A 23,393-nucleotide genomic window follows, 5' to 3' on the forward strand; every position below is an offset into this window, starting at 1 on the left:
GAAGTGCAGTCCCCGAAAACAGAATCATCTGGAAGTGCTTATTTAAAACAGATTTCTAGCGAATCAGAATCTTTGGGGGAGAGGGTCAGAGAGGGACCCAGAAGGCTGCATTAATAAGCACCCCAGGTTCTTCCTCTGCATATAAACATTAGAGAAACACTGGACTAGGGCCGTGGACAGAGTGCCTCTTGTCTAACAACAAGAACCAGGCAGTGCTGAATACTATTAACATTTCTGCTAACAAGAGGGAACTGAGTGCCATCTACTGCCTTATTTTAGAATGCAAGGCTGAGATTGGTTCTAATCGAATTCACTCTGAAAAAATGAATCAATCCTAAACAAGATAGCCAAGCAACAGATAGCACTGTTGGAAGGAGACATAAAAACAGTTGTTATTTTAGGAAAATAAACTTTATAAGTTAAATGATTTTTGGAGTTTTAGATTAATATTCTAATGAATTCCTATAATTTCAAGTTTCAGCTAAAATAGTAAAGGATAATATAAACCCTCACCCACTAGTCAATGCCAACAGTGAAAGGAAAAACTGAACCACAGAATGCTCTAAAATACTGCAGTGAAACAACATGCAAGCATGCCCCCCTCCACCACCCCTCCCTTAGTCTCAAGAGAAAAATCAAGTGAAATAATAAGGACAAGTTTTCTTATCCTATATAACTTTCTACTCAACTCCAGTATCAAAACTACCAACTGCAGGGCACTAGCTACAAAGTTAACATTCCTTTCAAATAGTACTCAAAAAAAGCCTTCTGAATTATACAGTCTGTCACTATGTTTAAAGCTGATTTCCCCTTCCTAGTTGCAAAGACATAAAATATACCCAGAGGCTCACAAGAAATGGACAGAGCTTTATAAATATTCATATAAAACCAGCAGGGGTACTTCATATTTCAATAATTCAATAACGATTCATAAAAAGCATTAGTCTTTAATTTTTGTTGGTTTTAAGAAACAAATGGTAAAATATATACACCATGGAGTCTGAATAGTCCCATCACAGAGCATGAATGATGGTCCGGTTACGAAGCTCCTGGATGTACTCTTTGGCGTGGGTTACTGCTGTCTTTGGTGCCTCAGGTGGAGGTGGAGGGCCTTCCACCAACTTCACAAAATAATGACAAAAAACCTTCTCCATAATCCCAAAGCGACCTCTGCCGTGGTATCGGATGCGTTTCAGGTATTGGCCTCGCCCTGAGGTGGACTCAGCTAAACAGGGAAGAAAAAGAGAATTACACAAAACAACCATAACTGTATCTGCAAGATTACAGCTTGATCGGCTGAGCAATTTCTGTCTTCTCAGCTAAATTCTAAGATTACATGAGCTCACTGGCTGGCTAGAGTAGGCTTATCTAAAGACAAGTATCTCCTGAGCTCTTCCTTAGAGACCAGGCTCCGTCTCAGGTCCTGGAGAATTAAGAGTGAATAAGACCAGCAAGGGCCCTGGCTCCATACAGTGGACACTCTAGAGGAGAATGACAGAAAACAAACACCATCATTTGAGTTAGTGACAAGTGCTATGAATAAAACAAACAGTGATGTGACAGAGACTGAGGGGGTGTTCTGGGGGCAACTTGAGACTGGGTGGTGTCAAGAGGAAGAGACATTTGATCCAAGAGCAGAATGAATCATTCATGCAAATATCTAAGGGCAAGGTGTTCCAGGCTGAGGAAAGAGCAAACACAAAGCCCCAAAGGTAAGAACATCCTTGGCTTATTTCAGGCCCAGAACCCGCTAAAGCACAGTAAGCAAGGCGAAGAGTGATACAAGTAAGGGGAAGAGATCAGAGATGAAGATAAGATTACACAAAGCCCTGAAGTTGTGGGAACAACATTTTGATTTTATTCTAACTATATGAGAAACCTCTGGAACCAATGGTTCCCAAATGCTATCCTCAGCCTACTACATCAAACAAACCTAGGGAACACATTTAAAATGCTGATGCTGATATTCTAATTTATATTTGGAGTGGGCCTTGGAAATTATATCCTGAGCAAACAACATCCCCCAATCCAGGCAACTCTGATTCAGAGTCAGGTTTAGGAACTCCTGCATCACATCCATCCCCTCATCTCCCTGCCCCTATTCTACATGTCAAGGTTTGACCTTGTAAAATTTGAAGAAATCTTTTAAATAGTACAAGAAGCAATCTATTCACCTGTTCACCCATGGTAAATCATAGTAACTACCTTCTGAATTTAGTCTTACATTTTTAGTTAATTTAATAAGCCTTTTAAAAAGGTAAAATCTATAGCATACATAGCAAATCAATTCACTTTCATACTCACCACTTTTATTCTTACTGTGACAGAACTTTATATTACAGAGACCATGTCAAAGTATGTGCTCCACAAGCCTCTGACCACAAACCTCTCATGAAGTGATTTTAGCAGAACCATCTTTGCCAAAGAGAAAGCTAAGGATGAAAGTGACTAAGAAAACTGCCTGGGGTTTCAGTGAGACAAGGTGAGAGTTAACTGCCTATTTATTAAATTCATCTGCTGGGCACTAAAGAAATGAATTTAAGAATTTCCAAAGATAGGGGTAATGGGCAGGTGGGCAAAATGGATGAAGTGAGTCAAAAGGTACAAACTTTCAGTTATAAAATAAATAAGCCATGGGAATGTAATGTACAGCATGGTGACTGTAGTCAATAATACCCATATTGCATATTTGAAAGTTGAGAAGAGATACTACAAGATCTCATCACAAGGAAAAAAAACTGTAACAATGTATGGTGAAAGACACTAACTAGATGTGTTCTGGTGATCACTCTGCAACACCGAATCATCCAGCTGCAAACCTGGAACTAACGTAATGCTGCATGTCAATTATACTTCAATAAAATTTTTTTTTTTAGTTTTTCCAAACAAAAACCAGTATTACACAAATCACTTTATAATACAAAGTACTTCCAGGTGCTCTGAATCCACTTGTCAGGAGGAATCCTAAAAATAAAACCACTGACACTGGGAAGAGTGTAGAAACTTCTGAAAAGATTTTACAAACATGATGGCTAATTTTATCCAAAACTACTACTCTACCCAATTTGAGCATCAATTTCCAAATGCTCTGAGAATAAGGACTGCTACACTCCAGGGAAAGAAGTATCAAAATTAGCTAACTGTGCAACACTACATAATCTATCAAAACACAATGATCAATGCTATCAGGGTTTATGCTAACTATCATTTTCTTTCCATTTCTCCCAAAATACCTAAGAGCAAACATTCAGAACCTGCAAAATGCCAGCTATGATTTCCTCTTTAGGCCATAAAATAACATTTGCCTAACCTTCATGCATATAATGCCATCACTTTTTTATGCCAAAAACAAAAACATTAACTCTTCTGAAACACCAGGATTCTTTAACACTCTGGAATGGGAATACACAACACAACCACTCAGATCTAAATGAAATCAGGGTTTACAGTATAGATTCCAAATTAGTTTATGGTCTCCCTCCTCCAGTCTCTCCTCCACTAATTATGTATGTTGAGTTTCAAACTGCTTTAGTACAGAACTATTTCAATTATAATGAAACAGTATGTAGATGCCCACTTTAATAGCAATCTGTCCTAAATGAAACTTGGAATTTCTATTTGTTGAGTGAATGAACAGCACAGTTTCAGCAGATCCAAAACTGTGTCGTTCACTCACTCAACAAATAGAAATTTCAAGTTTCTGCTGAGTGTGAAGCCAGGCTTCCCTGCCCATCACTAAATCCCGGAGCTTGCTCAAACTCATGTCCATTGAATCAGTGATGCCATCCAACCATCTCATCCTCTGTCATCCCCGTCTCTTCCTGCCTTCAATTTTTCCCAGCATCAGGGTCTTTACCAATGAGTCAGTTCTTCGCAGCAGGTGGCCAAAGTATTGGAGTTTCAGCTTCAGCATCAGTCCTTCCAGTGAATATTCAGGACTGATGTCCTTTAGGATGGACTGGTTGGATCTCCTTGAAGTCCAAGGGACTCTCAAGAGTCTTCTCCAACACCACAGTTCAAAAGCATCAATTCTTCAGCACTCAGTTTTCTTTGTGGTTCAACTCTCACATCCATACATGACTACTGGAAAAACCATAGCTTTGACTAGACAGGCCTTTGTCGGCAAAGGAATGTCTCTGCTTTTTAATATGCTGTCTAGGTTGGTCATAGCTTTTCTTCCAAAGAGCAAGCATCTTTGAATTTCACAGCTGCAGTCACCATCTGCAGTGATTTTGGAGCCCAAAAAAATAAAGTCTGTCACTGTTTCCATTGTTTCCCATCTATTTCCCATGAAGAGATGTGTCTGCTAAATTTGCTCAAATTCTAAACTAAATTTCATAGCTTCCCAAGTACACACAGTACTAATATGTACGGTTTTGGTCCAACACAGGAGAACAATTTGTATATTCTTCCAAAGTACTTCCTCTCACTAGGGAGCAGGGGCTCCTGGCAGTGCTGGCATCTAGTCGAGGTCACATGCAAAATCTCACCCAAGGTGTTGGAAGACCAACGTGCTGTCGCCCAGCAATGCTGCTCTGGCTTGCCAGCCAGCAGGGCTTCCCTGGACCCATGCAGGCAGCGAGGGAACCCCTTTCCCTCTGGCAGGGGAGCCTGGCTGCAGGAGATTTGGAACATCCAGACAGCATGGTACAGGGTCACCTGCTCCTGTCCCACCCCCAGCATCTTGGCCAGACAAAGGTACTTACAGATCCCCGTGTTCAGCTACTTGGTTTTTTTTATCATCTGCTTTGGAGAAGGAAATGGCAACCCACTCCAGCATTCTTGCCGGGAAAATCCCATGGACAGAAGAACCTCGTAGGCTGCAGTCCCTGGGGTCGCAAAGAGTCGGACATGACTGAGTGACTTCACTTTTCTTTCTTTCTTTCCAAAGTACTCAGTTCAGTCAGTTCAGTTCAGTCGCTCAGTCGTGTCCGACTCTTTGCGACCCCATGAATCGCAGCACACCAGGCCTCCCTGTCCATCATCAACTCCCGGAGTTTACTCAAACTCATGCCCATTGAGTCAGTGACGCCATCCAGCCATCTCATCCTCTGTCGTCCCCTTTTCCTCCTGCCCCCAATCCCTCCCAGCATCAGGGTCTTTTCCAATGAGTCAACTCTTCGCATGAGGTGGCCCAAAGTATTGGAGTTTCAGCTTCAGCATCAGTCTTCCAATGAACACCCAGGACTTATTCCTTTCAGGATGGACTGGTTGGATCTCCTTGAAGTCCAAGGGACTCTCAGGAGTCTTCTCCAACACCACAGTTCAGAAGCATCAATTTTTCAGTGCTCAGCTTTCTTCACAGTCCAACTCTCACATCCATACATGACCACTGGAAAAACCATAGCCTTGACTAGACGGACCTTTGTTGGCAAAGTAATGTCTCTGCTTTTTATATGCCTGTCTAGGTTGGTCATAACTTTCCTTCCAAGGAGTAAGCGTCTTTTAATTTCATGGCTGCAGTCACCATCTGCAGTGATTTTGGAGCCCCAAAAAAATAAAGTCTGACACTGTTTCCACTGTTTCCCCATCTATTTCCCATGAGGTGATGGGACCAGATGCCATGATCTTAGTTTTCTGAATGTTGAGCTTTAAGCCAACTTTTTCACTCTCCTCTTTTACTTTCATCAAGAGGCTTTTCAGTTCCTCTTCACTCTCTGCCATAAGGGTGGTGTCATCTGCATATCTGAGGTTATTTGATATTTCTCCCGGCAATCTTGATTCCAGCTTGTGCTTCATCCAAATATAAGTTAAATAAGCAGGGTGACAATATACAGCCTTGACATGCTCCTTTTCCTATTTGGAACCAGTCTGTTGTTCCATGTCCAGTTCTAACTGTTGCTTCCTGACCTACATACAGGTTTCTCAAGAGGCAGGTCAGGTGGTCTGGTATGCCCATCTCTTTCAGAATTTTCCACAGTTTACTGTGATCCACAAAGTCGAAGGCTTTGGCATAGTCAATAAAGCAGAAATAGATGTTTCTCTGGAACTCTCTTGCTTTTTCGATGATCCAGCAGATATTGGCAATTTGATCTCTGGTTCCTCTGCCTTTTCTAAAACCAGCTTGAACATCTGAAAGTTCTCGGTTCACGTATTCCAAAGTACTACTACTGACAAAAACCAAAACTACAAGTACTAAATGTTTTAAACTGCTACAAAAGATATACCATCACCTAATTGTGTGGGTATTATACCCACTGAAAAGCAAAAGTAAGTCACTCAGTCATGTCCAACTCTTGTGACCCCATGGACTGTAGCCCCCCAGGCTCCTCTGTTCATGGGATTCTCCAGGCAAGAATTCTGGAGCTGGTTGCCATTTCCTTCTTCAGGGGATCATCCCAACCCAGGGATCAAACCCAGGTCTCCAGAATTGCAGGCAGAACCTTACCGACTGAGCCACCAGGGAAGCAGGCACTCAAATATTTTTTGAATGAAAGAAAAAACATTAAGATATCTCAAAAGTAGAAATGACCTTCAAAGATATTGCCCAGCAGGTACCATGTATTGAAAATACTCTCAATATTTCCGATTACTTGTATTTAGGTAAATGCAAATCTTAACATTAACTTCAGAAACCCTCCCCACTTCCCCCTTCATCAGTCTTAGCCCAGAAGACTGATTTACAAAGTCAGTCGTTCACATTCCCTGAAGTGAACTACTTTAAGATGCTATGAATCACGGAGCAGTGACATTTTATTAGTCCATGTCCACTTGTTAAGGCCTATCACTGTGTCATTAGTCATCATTACAAGTTTGAAAAGGAAATGAACTTTCAAAGTCTATGGTCATGCAACACCAGGTATGAGCCTTAGACTGATGACAAGCATTTGAAGGAGTTACCACATAATGACAAGTTATGCTACCAAAAAAGTAGATCCCTTAAAATGTATGAACTTACTTATCTCAGGGGACTGAAAGAGCTTTTGCTGAGCCAAACCGGCAGTCAACAAGTAACTAGGCTTTCAAACTCTAAAAGAAATCTATGGAATGAACTATCTAGGCCTTCTCAAAGACTATAAGATCAATCAGTTTCCCACATTTTATAAAAAGGTAAGAATCAATAGACTTTACCCAAGCCTCTCCCTTAGGGTTTCAGTCTGTAGTGAGGCCTGGGAATCTGTGTTTTTATTTTTTTATTTTTTTTTTATTTTTTATTTTTTTGGAATCTATGTTTTTAATAAGTGAAAGTGAAAGTTACTCAGTTGTGTCCGACTCTAGAACCTCAGACAATTCATATCAGAGAAGTTTAGCAAACACAGGGATAAACTGCCTGATGTGTTGTGGTCAGATACTTCATCTTCCTGGGGGTACTCATCTCCTTTTCCTTTATAACAGAATTAGGCAACAAAATACTTAGCAAATGAGTTTTTAAAATCATAGGACAAATCCAGACTTACTAGCCCTACTTAAGAAAAGAGATTTTGACCCAGAACTAGATGAAAAGAAGGTACAGGAGGGGCAGAGGTTTCTCAGCAGAAACGTGCATAAGAAGACCCTATATGCAAAACAGAAAAAGAGACACAGATGTACAGAACAGACTTTTGAACTCTGTGGAAGAAGGCGAGGGTGGGATGTTTTGAGAACAGCATTGAAACATGTATATTATCAAGGGTGAAACAGATCAGCAGCCCAGGTTGGATGCATGAGACATGTGCTGGGGGCTGGTGCACTGGGAAGACCCAGAGGGATGGGGTGGGGAGGGAGGTGGGAGGGGGGATCAGGATGGGAAATACATGTAAATCCATGGCTGATTCATGTCAATGTATGGCAAAAACCACTACAATATTGTAAAGTAATTAGCCTCCAACTAATAAAAATAAATGAAAAAAAAAAAAAGACGACCAGTACATTTTAAAGGACCATTCACAGTTAAGTTGATTTTTGCTTAAAGGTAATACTGGACTTTGCTCCTTCATTTGGGAAGACAGGATTAAGCTCTTCACCCTCTCGCTATATATACTAACTACTGAAACGGATTGAAACACAAATTCCATTTCACTTGCATCTGAATTCCATTATGAAATGCTGCCAATCAGCTAAGAAGCCAATATTCTTATGAAATTGAATAAAATTAATTAAATGTCATTTGATATTCAGTCATGGTGCAGGAAAGGTCACCAAGAGGTTTTAAGCAAATGGTCTTGCCCTTCATCCATTTCATCTCTTCCGGTGATTCTGGGTCCATCCAGCATTACTTATTCATGCTTCTCCCAGAAGAAAATGCTTATGATTAACTATTATGGCCTGCATCTTCTGAGTAGTCATTTTGATTCCCCTCTAACTCTATGCATGTACCAGAATATAATTAATTTTACAAGATTCAGCTTTAAAATAAGATGTTTCAATTGAAAACCATAACTCATTTGAATTTCAGAAGTAGGTGTAGCTGCCAGCATCAATACCAGGTGAGGTGAGGTAAGATATTAACCAAAATAAACATCTCCAGTAGGGCAGAGGTTATGTGACAAAGTGGAATTTAGATGATCTTTTAAAATGCTAATTGCTGAAAAACTACAAGGTACAGCTAACTTCCACTATAATGATTCAGCCTTTTCCCCTCCGTGTGGAGAGCAGCAGTTCCCATATCTTGAATTTGAAATATCTTCAGTGAAATAGTACTTATACATAGGTTTGGTAGACTGAGAAAATTCTGCTTTGACATAAACATCTCTGTTTGATGACAAAACTGAAGTCAGGAGTAACTGCTGCATTAACTCCAACCTATGCTCCGCTTTGCTGCAGTACTGGGGTGGGATGGGGAAGAGCTTTGTAATAAACACTGATCTCTTTCTAGAAAAAGATCAGTATGAAGGTATGCTACCAAAAAATCCTTTACATTTGTATAGTACACCATGCCTTCCAAAACATTTTCACTTACATTAAATAGATGTGAGACAAGCCTACAAAACCAGAGCTAATGCTTTAGGATGTTAAGAACTAAGAGGAACCAACACATCTGGGTCACTAAGTCTTCAAAGGTCCCCTGGCTTTTATAATTCAACAGATGGTTTTCCATTCTGGTACTAGGAGGGCTAACTTATAGGATACCTTTATGGATGAGGCACCTGGCATGGCACATTATCTATAAAGACTTTCTAAGTCCACTGTGATCCTTTATATATCTTTCGGGTTGACAAAGAATTCATTTTTTTAAAAATCAGCTACATTCTTATTATGAGTAAAGGACCACTCTGTATCATCTTGATATCCATTATTTAATAACTATCAGCAATAGATTTCAAGATCTCAATCTCATTAAAGAACAAATAAAAATAAAGCAGTTAGGACCATTACAACAGACTTAACATTAGCATGCAGAAGACTGAAAAATAAGCTATTACCAGCAATTTCCAATGGTAAACATAGTCCAAAGTATTTAGATATCAAAGACTGTTATTAGATAAAGAACTTGGCATCACTACTGGAAGATATTTTCCAAAGCTAAGAATATTAAAGATCTTACCTATATATAAATTGGATCTGAATTCCACATTGTGGTCTCTTACTGCCATATCTTGTGCTTCTAAGAGAACCTTAAACAAGGAAAAGAAAGGCATTCATATGGCTGACCTTGAACTAAAACAGAATTAAATTTCTCATTTCTTGTAGTTATCTCTATATGACTGCTAATCACATGCTTTCCTATTATAGTCAATTTTAAAAAGAGAATATCAAATGATAACAGCACTAAGGAGAATGGATACAGTGAGATTCCTTCCTCAGACAAGAATTGCAAATGCAAAGAACACAGTCGATCCTGCTAAACTTTAACTGGAATGTGTGAGCTGTAAAGGAGGAGATAACAGCACCAGCAGCAGCATCCCTGGTAATGAGCATCATGCCTCTGAGTCACAGACTTTGCTAAAAAGTTCAAGAAGCTAAAGAGCTCAATCTTACTGAAAATTCTAAAACTTTGGATCCAAAATAATCATTAACAACATCAGACAAAAAGAGAAAATCATACTTGAAAATTTCCTTTAAGAATTATTAAGTTTAGGGATTTCCCTGGTGGTCCAATGGTTAAGACCCCAAGTTTTCAATGCAGGTGACGCGGGTTCAATCCCTGGTCAGGGAACTAAGATCCCCACATGCCAGATGGCACAGCCAAAAAATAAAAACAAAACAAACAAGAAAAGAATTATTAAATTTATACTCCATAAATATTTTGAATTAACTTTCTCCAGAACACATTTTTTAAAATAGGACAATAGTTGTCAGAAATAACAGAAAGCAGATCTTTTTCTCCTTTAAAGACGAAGAATGTAATACAAAGCTGGGTACACAACAAATACTTAGTAATTGCATTCTGAATGGAAATAAATAAGAGGCATTACAAAAGAGCCTCTTAGAAGTCTGAATCCAACAATCTCAGCTATTCAACTACTAAATTAAAAGATCTGACTTAATGTGAAAATTAACTGAAGTATAGAAAATAATGCTGATTTCCCCAGATGTCCTCAACTCAGCTTTCTGAAACAAAACACTCATGTGCCTAGAATGAGTCAGCATAAATATCAACAATATATTTGCACCAAGTGAATCAGCTACATTTAGAGCTAGCGGGGTCTTTAGAGATCATCCAATTCAATCCCACCTAGTTTACAAATAAGAAAAATGGAACCAGACAAGTGCCTTACCCATAGTCACAACAGAAATTGTCAGAGAAAAGATAAGACCAGGTCACCAGAGTCCCAGTCCAGTGCTTTTCCCACTCAATTAGTTATAAAATCCAAAGCTCTCAGTTGTGGAATTGACAAAAAAAATCTTCTAAAATAATGTATCCAGACCCAATAATTTACAATAAGATGTATATAAATGACTTTGTGGTACAAATAAAAGCATCTCAGGAAAAAGAATACTTAAAGCATAGAACATCCTTAAGGTATAAGAACAGTAATAAAACTGAGTACCCTAAATCTGTATAATATAAATTCTGCACTTAAACAAGTTAATTCCAGATTTAGGCAAAGCTTACTAACATCTGGAAAACAACTATGTGCTCTTTCCCCACCAATCTTAGTTTACCTCTTTAATTATCTGGGCTCCTTTTTTGTCACTGAATTCCAACTGAGCCAGAGCCTGGTCAATTGACATTCCTCGTATCTAGAATTAAAGGATAACAGACAAGAGAAAATAAATAAATTAGTTTACAAAGTCAGCATTGCCACTTCAGTGAAAAGTAAAAGCTTTACATAATCCAAATAACTTCTAAAAATAGCTAACAAGTTACATGTTAATTACATCTCAGTAAAATTAGGGAAAATTTTTTTCATTAAAAATAGCTAATAAATGCAAAAGAGAAAAATACACATTTGAGAAGGTATGCCATCACTCTCTTTAAGTTAAAAGTCGAATTTTAAAATTTCAACCACTAACCTGGATTTTAATAGTTTTAATAATAATGAAAGAGAGCAGACATGACAAAGAAAGATCATAGGTTGGCAAGGACCCTAGTAGGCATAAAAGGCATCTCATTCTCCTACAGAATAAATGTATTATCACACATGTATTTGCTGCTTTTGCTTTCTCTCATATATAAATTTTATTTTCTGGGTAAAAAACTTAAAAAGGCAACAGTTTTGAAACAGGTTGAATCAGTTTTTACAGATACGTAAGTTTGCTTCCTAGATTCTCTAAGTGTAGCTAGGTTCTTGATGTCTTTGTTCTAAATATCTATGTATCCAACATGATTGAGATTCTCAGGAGGTAAAAACTGAACAAAATCACTAATCTCTGAGCTATCATTTTTGGATTACCTACCAAATGTTTGAAAATGTAATTATATTCCTCACTTTTTAGAGAAAACAGGGCAAGTTTTTTTTTGTTTTTTGGTTTTTTTCAAATATTAGGATAAAATTTGAACCTTCTTTCCTAAAGTATTATATGGTAATAGTCACTTTAGCTTACCAATTTCGCCAAATACCACATCTTGTCTTTGCTGTACTTTATTTGTCTCCGACAATGGTATATTTCCTTACAAACAGGAAAAAAAAATTAAGCAAGTCTATCAAAATGACAGTAACACACTATTAATACAGTTCTTACTTTCTAATGCCTAATGAAATGCTGCCATAAGAAATAAAAACATTATCAAGAATATAGAGACTCTTTTTTCCCTATTTAAAGCTATATTTTTCCAAAGTCTCACTGTGTTATAAAGATTACTAAGGGAAAAACAAACTGTAAAATGGCTAGTTTGTGACAATATTTGCAATGCTTCTATACAGGTGAATAGTAAAAGACTTAAATGAAAGTATTTTAAAAGCATTTAGCCGGCTAAAACAACAAAGCATACAAAAAGAAAGTTTCTTGTTAGTGAGGAAAACAATGGAAAAATGGATAGAACAGCTATTTTTGTAAGAAAACCAATACTGTGGGTGTCTGGTGAAGAGCATAGGTTCTAGAATCAAACTACCTGGGTTTGAATCCCCACTCTACCATTTACCAACTACAGAACCCAAGGTCCTTCACCTGTTTCTGGTTAAGTTTCTTCTTTAAAATGAAGATAATAGTACCTAACACCGAAAACTATAATAAGGGTTAAATAAACTAACCTATATGAAGTACTCTACAGTGCCTTGGAGAAGGCAATGGCACCCCACTCCAGTACTCTTGCCTGGAAAATCCCATGGATAGAGGAGCCTGGTAGGCTGCGGTCCATGGAGTTGCTAAGAGTCGGACAAGACTGAGCGACTTCACTTTCACTTTTCACTTTCATGCAATGGAGAAGGAAATGTCAACCCACTCCAGTTTTCTTGCCTGGAGAATCCCAGGGATGGGGGAGCCTGGTGGGCTGCCGTCTATGGGGTCACACAGAGTCGGACACGACTGAAGTGACTTAGCAGCAGCAACAGTGCCTAGCACATGGTAAGATCTTAGTAAATATTAGGTTTTTATTATCTTCTATTTATAGAGGGTAGGTATATACCAATGAATTTTTTAATCAATCATCCATTAAACAATTTATAGTTCATAAAGCATTTTTCAAGCCCTTTATTTCATATGATCTAACTCTATGACAGTAGAGAAAACATATGGGAGAGAAAACATTTTATAAATCTTTTACAAAATGAAAATCAGAGAAATCAAGTGACTTGTCCAAGATAGCAAAGCTTGTAAGAGACAAAGCTATAGCCACCCAGGGAAGTATGTCAAGGGCCTAATACAATGTCTGGCAGGCATATCTTTAAAGTTCTCCTCATGACTCTAAAACCCATACTTTTTCTACTACTACACCACACTGCCACTTAAAAATCAGAAAAAAACGTTTTCAAGGCAAATAACAGCAGAAAAACTGCAGAACTTTTTAACATTCTGAGCCCTGCTAGAAGTTTACAAATGACTTAGAAACACCAGCTAGTCTCAAGTGGCCATCTTTCAATATGTAGAAGATTTCAATTCTGTTGCAGTAGAAGCTGACAGGCTGAAAAGTGTAGCAACAGCCTAATTACATTTTCAGCAATAATCTGTCCTGGGGAGCACAGGAGAGGAAAGAACTGTCATGACTGATAATATTAATCTGCAAAAATTAATACTCAACAGTCTTTTATATAGAAACCTTTCAACTCTTGGTTTCCCATGGTGAGATATTGTTAATATCTGAATTGTATATAATCATCTTCAAATATTGAAAAAAAAAAAAAAGACACTGTAATCCTGGCAAAACACTGGGAAAAAAGAAATCAAGTGTTACCAGAAAAGGTGAAAGTTATTCAATCGTTGTCTTCTAAAACTAAAAAGCCCAACGTTTACTTGAGGCAGGTGCATTGTGTAAGGGCACTAAACCAGATGAAGTCTCAGTAAATAAACCTACCATGGCAAACAGATAAAGTGGCAAAGTTGGAGGTCAGAAAGCCTGGTTAAACATCACTGCTATTAATTAACCTACACAGTAAAATTAGGTAAAGTTACATTAGAATACAATGTGAAAACAGCTATTCAAATAAAGTAAAAGTCTAAATTATGAAATGTCTAAACCAGTAACTTGTAAAGAATTTTATTTTTAAATGCATATAATGACACAAACAGCAACAAAAAATGTCACCTAATAAAAGTTTTAGAGTACAGAGGATCCACATTAATGACTCATAAGAATGACATATGATCAGTATGTCAATTAATCCACAAATTAAAAACATGCCTCTTACAGAAATGACCGTTCAGTTTTGATACAGTTTCACTACTAATTTATTTAACTTAGCTTTCTTCAAAAACACATAAAAAGTCAAGCTCAATTTAACAAGGTATGACTACTTTGTACGTATATATATTTTTAAAAGCCTTTAATTTCTGACTTACTTTCTTTACCAGGATGAAGTCACATGTAAGATACAGTGTCTATAGGAGCCTGCATTGTTTAGAAATTTGTACTAGCTAATAGGAAGACAGTCTTAAAAATAAAGGAGTGGTCTAAACTGGTGACATTCATTTTAAATTACTGCTATAGGATTTATTCATTGCCCCATCTACTATTCTTTAACTACATATTCCAAATGCTGAAGAACAGAATGAGACAGAATTGTAAATATTATCTAGCCCTCTTTTAAACAAGAGGTAATACTAACTTTCTAAATGCTTGCAGCTAACAGACTGAAAAGTCTAAGCAATACTGCAAATAATGACACAGTGTGTAAACTATGTGGCTAGGTGAGCAAATTATTCCCTGTTAATAAGCAAGGTATTTATAGAAAAAAAAGTGAAAGTCGCTCACCCTTGTCCGACTCTTTGCAACCCACTCAACTGTAGCCCACGAAGCTCCTCTCTCCATGGAATTCTCCAGGCAAGAATATTGGAGTGGGTATCCATTCCCTTCTCCAGGGGATCTAACTCAGGTCTCCTGCATTGCAGGCAGCATTTATAAACAGCATTAATAATTACGGGTGTGAGAACTGGACCATAAAAAAGGCTGAGTGCCAAAGAATTGATGCTTTGGAACTGTGGTGTTGGAGAAGACACTTGAGAGTCCCTTGGACTGCAAGGAAATCAAACCAGTCAATCCTAAAGGAAATCAACTCTGAATATTCATTGGAAGGACTGATGCTGAAGTTCCAATTCTTTGGCCACCTGATGCGAAAAACTGACTGGAAAAGACTCTGAGACTAGGAAACATTCGAGGGCAAGATGAGAAGGAGGGGAAAGAGGATGAGATGCTTTGATGACATCACGACTCAATGGACATGGGTTTGAGCAAACTCTGGGAGATAGTGAAGGACAGGGAAGCCTGGTGTGCTGCAGTCCATGGGGTCACAAAGAGTTGGATAATTTAGTCATAACAGGTATAACTCATACATCAAGATTAATTTATCAAATACTATTTAAAATCAGAAAATGTTAAGGTATTTTCCAAAAGGATTACTTCCTCAAACAAAATCTGTGCAAAATAGAGAACTAAATTAGATTTCTCCAAAGTGCCCATATAAAATCAAACCAAATGTCTTCACACAGGCACTTATATTATAGGAAGAGTATATATGATGCAAGTTACTCAAAATAGTTTCAGTAAATTCCAATATATAACAAATTATCTCACTAACATTGTTCTTCATTTGCTAGAGTTAGGCATATGATCTGCTGTTAACTATTTGAATTTTGCTATTTAGGATGTAGCCTGAAGAGTGTTTAACATATTAAAAGACTGGATACCTTTTGGTACTGGTAATACAAAATACAAAATTTTGCCTTTAGATTCTAGACCTGGCAAATACTATTATGATTCCTTTATTTCCAATTAATATCCAAATCCAAAGAGCTAAGCAAAGAAATAAAGAAAGCTTATCATACAGAAAATACTTTATTGATATTTGTGTATTTCCCTGCTGGCTCACTGGTAAAGAATCCACCTGCCAATGCAGGAGACACTGGCCCAGGAGGACCCTGAATGCCCGGGGGCAACTAAGCCCGTAAGCCACAACTACTGAGTCTATACTCTAGAGCCCATGCAGTCTAGGGCCTGTGTTCCACAACAAAACAAGCCACCGCAAAGAGACGCCTGTGCCACAACTAGAGAAAAGGCCATGCAGCAGCAAAGACCCAGCACAGACAAAAATAAATAAATAAATATCAGTCGGTGGCTTAAGCCATTCTTGGCAACCTCACATGCTCCATTATCAAGCCTCTTGGGAGTCAAAAATCAGTCATGTCACAAGTTATTAGCTCAGTTACAGAGTTAAGGTGCCTATTCAGGAGGTTAAGAATTAGCCACTCAGTTGTGTCCGACTCTTTGTGACCCCATGAACTATATAGCCTGTCAGCTCTGTCCATGGAATTCTCCAGGCAAGAATACTGGAGTGAGTTGCCATTCCCTTCTCCAGGGGATCTTCCCTGACTCAGGGATTCAACCCAGCTCTCCTGCATTGCAGGCAGATTCTTTACCGTTTGAGCCACCAGGGAAGCCCATCCAGGAGGTTAAGCCAAAGCAAATAAATAAGAAACAAAGACAATCTTTTTAACTACAAAAAAGATAAACCTAGAACATTTTCTGTATCAATTAAAAGATCAAGAAAATTGCTGTAATTTTTTTCTTAATATGGAATACTAAATCACTGCTAGCTACACAAGAGTGAGAGTGCTTTATCAAAATTAAGAGATCAGTTATACCCACAAACTTACAGCTGGTCTCCGAGGTTCTCCAGGCAGTTGTGGAGGATAAACAATTTTATTCTTCTTCTCCCATTTTCGAGATATTTCAAGAGAAGCACTTGTGTGGATATGTGATTGAGGTAAAATGCTGTGAGATGAAAAAAGCCTGTAAAGCAACAGACACTTAGAATCTTCTCCACATCTATTTTCTGAACCACATCAGCTCCATTTTGATAAAGCTACTTAAGGCTCACAAGTGGGAACATTCTGGACATATTTGTTAACAGAGAGCGCTATTATATAAAATACCAGAAAGAGCCTGTAGTGTACTTAATGCTAAGAAGAGTGAAAAGTCAGTAACTCAACATTAAGTCAAGTAATAAACATATTATAATGAACAAGATATCTTATCCTTACTGACCAATAAACACTTATTTTTTTAGAGACTTTCTCTTCATATATATATGATATACAACATTATGTAAGTTTCAGGTGTACAACATAATGAGTCACAATTTTTAAAGGTTACATTCCATTTATAGTTATTATAAAACTTTGGCTATATTCCCTGTGTTGCACAATATATCCTTGTAGCTTACTTATTTTATATATAGTAGCTTGTACTTTTTAACCTCCTGCCCCTGTTTTGCCTCCCCCACTTTCCCTCTTCCCACTGATAACCACCAGTTTCCTGCATCTGTGAGTCTGTTTCTTCTTTGTTATATTCACTAGTTTGTTTTACATTTTAGATTCAACATGTTATACAATATTTGTCTTTCTCAGACTCACTTATTTCACTAAAGATAATTTAGCTGAAGTTCATCCACATTGTTGCAAATGGCAAAATTTCACTCCTTTTTATGGTAGCCAGTGACTACTGATTTGCTACTGTAAGTCATCTCAGTCCTAAAACAGATTTAAAGACACAGATCCCTGACATGATCTGAAGAATTCCTCAACTTTGTTCAATAATCAAGACAAATAACATCATTTTGTAATCCCTAAGAAATTAATGCATAAAGGTGGATTTATATGCCTCCTGATGTAAAAAGACACCACCCACTATCTATGAAACAGTCTTTCTGCCAAAAACAAACCTGAATTAATCCTGAGTCAATACAGAAAAGACAAAGACAGGGAAACCTGTTAAACAACATGAAGGGGACACGCTCAACAAAATCCGAGCTGTACTAAATGTGACACCAACAGCCCACTTTCTTCAACAAACAAATCACAAGGAGAGTTTTTAAAAAGGAGCTGAATAAAGAACCTACATACAGATTATGAGAACTAAGAAAAATGTTAATGAGTGGACTTTTTTTTAAAGTTTGATTCAATGTATTTAAACTAAAAAATGACAAAACAGACAAAAAAAAACCAATTTGCCCATTTTTCCCACCCCTCAACCCAAGAGGCTGCAGCCTCCTGCAACTACCAATCTGTTCTCTGTATCTATTCTGTATCTATGAGCCTAGTTTATTTTTGTTTTTTAGATTCCACATATAAGAGAAATCAAATGTATTAGTCTTTCTTTGTCTGACTTATTTCACTTAGCACACTACCCTCCAGGTTTGTCCTTGTCACAAATGGCAAAACTTCCTTCTTTTTTACAGCTGATTAATACCTCTGTGTGTGTGTTTATAGATTTATATATATCACAATCTCTTTACCTATTCATCTACGGATGAACACTGAGGTTGTCCCCATATCCTGACTACTGTAATGTAGCAATGGACAAGAGTGTGTACACATCTTTTCAAAGCAGTGCTTTTGTTTTCTTCAAAAGTAGAATTGCTAGATCACATGGTAGTTCATTTTTAATTTTTTGAGGGACTTCCATACTGTTTCTCAGGTGGCTCCACCAAGTTACATTCCCACCAAAAGTGCACGAGGTTTCCCTGCCAACACTTCATAGTCTGTTATTTTTTTTATAATAGCCATTCTAACAGCTGTGAAGTAGTATTTCATTGTGGTCTGGATTTGCATTTCTCTGATGATTTATGATACTGAGTATCTTTTCATGTACCTGTTGGTCACCAGCATGTCTTCCTTGGAAAAATAGCTATTCAGACCTTCTCAGTTTTTAATTTGATTGTTTGGGGTCTCTCTGCTATTTAGTTGTATGAGTTTGTTGTATACTTCAGATATCAGCCCTTTATCAGATATATTACCTACAGTTGTTTTCTCCCATTCAGTAGCTTGCCTTTTCATTATGTCACTGATTTCCTATGCAGAAGTTTTTTAGTTTAATGAGGCCCTATTTGTTTATTTTTGTTACTCCTTTTGGTGTCAGATTCAAAAACATTATTGCCAAGACCTAGGTCAAGGAGCTTACTGCCCGCTTTCTTCTAGTTTTATGGTTTCAGGTCATAGATTCAAGTCTTAAACCCACTTAATTTTGGAGTATGGTGTAAGATAGGAACCAATTTTAATCTTTTGCATGTGGCTGTCCAATAGAGACCATCTTTTCCCTATCATATATTCTTGCTCCTTTGCCGTAAGTTAATTGACAAAATATTTGTGGGTTTATTTCTGGGCTCTCTACTCTGTTCCATTGATCTGTGTGTCCATTTTTATACCAATATCATACTGTTCTAATTACCACAGCTTTGTAATAGAGTTTGAAATCAGGCAGCATAATGTCTTTAGCTTTGCTCTTCTTTCTCAAGATTACTTTGGTTATTGGAGCCTTTGGAGGGTCCACACAACTTTTAAAAAGTGTTCCACTTCTGTGAAAAAACGCCACTGAAAAATTCTTTTTAATTTTATTTACTTTATTTTTGGCTGCGCTGGGTCTTTGGTGCTGCATGGGCTTTTCTCTAGCTGCTGTAAGTGGGCTACTCTCCAGTTGTGGTGCGCAGGCTTCTCATTGCAGTGGCTTCTCCTGTGAAGCACAGGCCCTAGGACACGTGGGCTCAGTGGTTGCAGCTCCCAGGCTCCAGAGCACAGGCTTAGTCACTCCACAGCACATGGGATCTCCCCAGGTGAGGGATGGAATCCGTGTCTCCTGCACTGGAAGGTGGATTATTCACCAGTGAGCCACCAAAAAAGCCCTGCCACTGAAATTTTGATAGGGATTGCACTGAATCTATAGACTGCTGAGTGGTATGATCATTTAACTATTAATTCTTCCAATCCATGAACACAAAATATCTTTGCATTTATTTCTATCTTCTTCAATTTCTTTCATTAATGTCTTGTAGTTTTTAATATACAAGTCTTTCATCTCCTTGGTTCATTTTTAGATATTTTATCCTTTTTGATGAAATTATAAATGGGTTATTTGATTATCTCATAATTCATTATTAGTATAAACAAGTTTTTGTGTATTGCTTTTGTATACTGCAGCTTTACTCAATTCCTTTACTTTTGGAATCTTTAGGGTTTTCTTATCATGTTATCTGTAAATAGTAAGAGTTTTACTTCTTCCTTTCCAATTTGGATACCTTTTATTTCTTTTCTTGTCTAATTTCTGCAGCCAGAACTTCTAATATCATTTTGAATAAAAGTGGCTAGAGTATATGCATATACTTTGTTACTGACCTTATAAGAAAAGCTTTTAGCTTTTCACCATTGAGTATGATGCCAGCTGTGGACTTGACATATATGGCCTTTATTATGTTCAGGTATGTTCACTCAATGCCTACCTTTTATCAAAAATGGATACTGAAAGTTTTTATCATAAATGGATATTGAATTTTGTCAAATGCTTTTTCAATATGTCCATACTGAGAGGATCATATGATTTTTTTTAATCCTTCATTTTGTTAACGTGGTGAATTGCATTAACTGGCTTGCATGTGTTGAACCATTTTTGGAATTGGAAAGTGTTGAATACATTTTTAGAATAAATCCCACTTAATCATGGTCTATGATCTCTTTTTTTTTAAGTTTGGCAAGGATTTATTAGGAAGCTTATTAGACACAGTGAATAAAAAGCCATGAACAGAAGAACTGAGATCTCCAAATTCTGCCACTGGGCTTACAACACTAGTTAGAAGCTGATAAACATTAAGGATATCCCAAAGGGAAGCATATCAAAGTCCCATCTTACCCCAGCCAGGATACCCACAAACACAGAAGCAATGCCCATGCTCTCCTCAGACCTCTCAGACCACTTACCTGGGCAATAGGGAAAAAGACCTTCTCAAGCTATTAAGCAATATCAGGAGATTCCTGCTCTTCAAGCTATAACATGGGACACTGGTGCATGACAGACAACTCCAAGCTGGGCAACTTGACAAGAATGTTGAAAGATGACAGGGAGAAGGAGCAAGCAGGGACAAGTATTTCTAGTTGGAGACCCTCCTGATGGTTAATACAAACACAATGCTGAGGCTTCAAAAAGTTTACCGCAGACCAGGAATAGTTTCCATTTTAAAAACAAGTCATACAGTAATCCTGTCACAAAGCAACAAGACACTTGGGATCCCATGGCCACATAAACTGGGAAGGCAGGCATTATCCATGACTGCCAGATACTGACCAGCCCAAGACCCAATTTCTGTAGGGCCCTAGAGAACGAAGATTGTTCCCTGGCACCCACACAACCCCTGGGGGTGTGGTATCTTCCACAGGCCAGGTTTCTGCAGCAAGCCCCAAAGACAAAGCTTGGCAGAGGCTGTGGCAGTCAACTCTCTTTGGAGCCCCATCTCTCTTTGTTCCTCCCAACAGATGTCATACTTCTTCAATGACACAACGCCTCTGTGGGAGTCTTAGCCAGACCTTAGGAAATAACGTGTGTCTGGGGGTAACCTGATGGACCCTGTGGTCGGCTGGATTGGCTCATGCTTCATAATTGCAGATGGTCACCTCTTGTGAGCAAAGCTCAGTCCATTCTCCTCTCAGGCCAATATAAAAGACCTTTGTGGTATCAGCTCCAAAGCTTTTTGAAATATGAATTGAGAGATGACAGATACTTGAAAAATGAGAAATTTTTGTAGCATACTCTAATTCCCCTGTAAGATCCCAGTTCAGACTAAAGGTCTGATCTAGCTCCCTGTCTCTATCATCAAAGGACATCTGTGGAATGTTCCTGTACAGTCTCATCTCAGAGGAGTGTGAGTCATCATCTTCTACCATTATAATGATGCCCTTGAGCTTGACATTGCCTGTAAAATGGAATATTAAACAGAAGCTCTTCATCTGCATCACTTTCAACAAACTTGGAGAGGTCAGTCAGCTCCTCCCACGGCTTGAAGACGCCGCGGCTGCTGCCCTCGCGGCTCTCCTTGAGGCACTGCAGCCGCTCCACGTCGATGCGCAGGTACAGGCCAGGTACAGGCCGAAGGCCAGGCCGCGCTGCTCGGGTGGCTCCTCCCGTTTGGCGGCACAGCGGCAGCCGTCCCCACTGTGGCCATGCGACAGGGCGGCGACGCCACCACCCGCGCGTCCCCTCGGCCTGCCACCCGCTGCTCCCCGCCACTCCTCTATGATCCTTTTAATGTATTGGTGAATTTAGTTTGCTAAGAACTTGTTGAGGATTTTGCATCTTGGTTATCAGGGATATTGGCCTGTAATTTTTTCTGTGTGGCACATTATTTGGTTTTGGTATCAGGATAATGCTGGCCTCATAAAATGTGTTTGGAAGAATTCTGCCCTGTTCTATGTGGGGGGAGAATTTGAGAAGGACTGATTTTAATTCTTCTTTGAATGTTTGGTAGAATTTACCAGGGAAGACATCTGGTCCTGGACTTTTGTTTGTTGAAAAGTTTCTGATTACTGATTCAGTCTCCTTGCTAGTAATCAATTTGCTCAGATGTTCTATTTCATTATGATTCAGCCTTACGCTTCCCAGGTGGCGCAGGGCTTGGTAAAGAATCTGCCTGCCACACCAGGAGACATAAGAGACGCAGGTTCGATCCCTAGGTTCGAAAGGTTCCCTGTAGGAGGGAATGGCAATCCACTCCAGTATTCTTGCCTGGAAAATTCCATGGAGGGAAGCCTGGTGGGCTACAGTCCATGGGGTTGCAAAGAGTCCAACATGACTGAGCGCACACACACCCATTGATTCAACTCAGCCTTAGGTTATGCATTTCTAGGAATTTATTCATTTCTACTAAGTTGTCCAACTTGCTGGCATATAATTATTCATAGCAGTCTCCTTTTTTTTTAAATATTTTAAAAGTATGTATTTATTTATTTATTTTGGCTGCACTGGGCCTTCACTGTTGTGCATGGGCCTTCTCTAGTTGCGGCAAGTGGAGGCTACTCATTAGCTGCAGTGCATAGGCTTCTCACTGCGGCGGCCTCTCTTGGGCTCTAGGTACGCAGGCTTCAGCTGCTGCGGTGCATGGGCTTAGCCGCCCTGCGGCATGTGGCCTCTTCTGAACCAGGGACCAAGCCTGCATCCACCGCAGTGGTAGGCAGACTCTTAACCACTGGACCACCACGGGACTCCCATAGTAGTCTCTTAAGATCCTTTGTATTTCTGTGGTATCACTGTCACATCTCTTCTTTTCATTTCTGATTTTATATAAGAAAGTCCTCTCTCTTTTTTCTTGTTGAGTCTAGCTAAAGGTTTGTCAGGTTTGGGGGATTTTTTTTTTTTTTATCTTTTCAAAGAATTAGCTCTTAGTTATCAGTATTTTCTCTTGTCTTTTTAGTGTCTAGTTCATTTGTTTCTGCTTTAATTTTTATTATTTCCTTCTTTCTGACTATTAACCTTGGGCTTCATTTGTTCTTCTAGTTCCTAGAGGTGTAGAGTTAGGCTGTTTCTTGAGATTTTTCTTATTTCTTGAGGTAAGCATTTATTGCTGTGAATTTCCCTCTTAGAACTGCTTTTGCTGAATCCCATAAATTCTGGTATATTACAT

At 38.5% G+C, this 23,393-nt stretch overlaps 1 protein-coding gene and 1 pseudogene across 2 annotated transcripts in view; both read right to left on the bottom strand.

The window, feature by feature from the left end:
* Positions 1-927: 927 nt before the first annotated feature.
* MRPL22 (mitochondrial ribosomal protein L22) overlaps positions 928-23,393 on the bottom strand; it is a 41,620-nt gene continuing 19,154 nt past the window's right edge. The window contains exons 3-7 of one of the 2 annotated variants that reach the window (XM_043464879.1): positions 16,609-16,726; positions 11,908-11,973; positions 11,026-11,103; positions 9,464-9,533; positions 928-1,225 (exon numbers count right to left, since the gene is read on the bottom strand). In XM_043464879.1, coding sequence (XP_043320814.1) covers positions 1,014-1,225; positions 9,464-9,533; positions 11,026-11,103; positions 11,908-11,973; positions 16,609-16,726 — 544 coding nt within the window. In that variant the 3' untranslated portion in view covers positions 928-1,013. Of the gene's footprint in view, positions 1,226-9,463; positions 9,534-11,025; positions 11,104-11,907; positions 11,974-16,608; positions 16,745-23,393 lie in introns of both variants that reach the window. The other variant, XM_043464878.1, reaches the window with a different exon arrangement.
* Positions 19,489-22,026, bottom strand: LOC122439382 (annotated as a pseudogene).

The sequence above is a fragment of the Cervus canadensis genome, chromosome 4 (assembly GCF_019320065.1).
Source record: "Cervus canadensis isolate Bull #8, Minnesota chromosome 4, ASM1932006v1, whole genome shotgun sequence".
Classification (NCBI taxonomy): domain Eukaryota; kingdom Metazoa; phylum Chordata; class Mammalia; order Artiodactyla; family Cervidae; genus Cervus; species Cervus canadensis.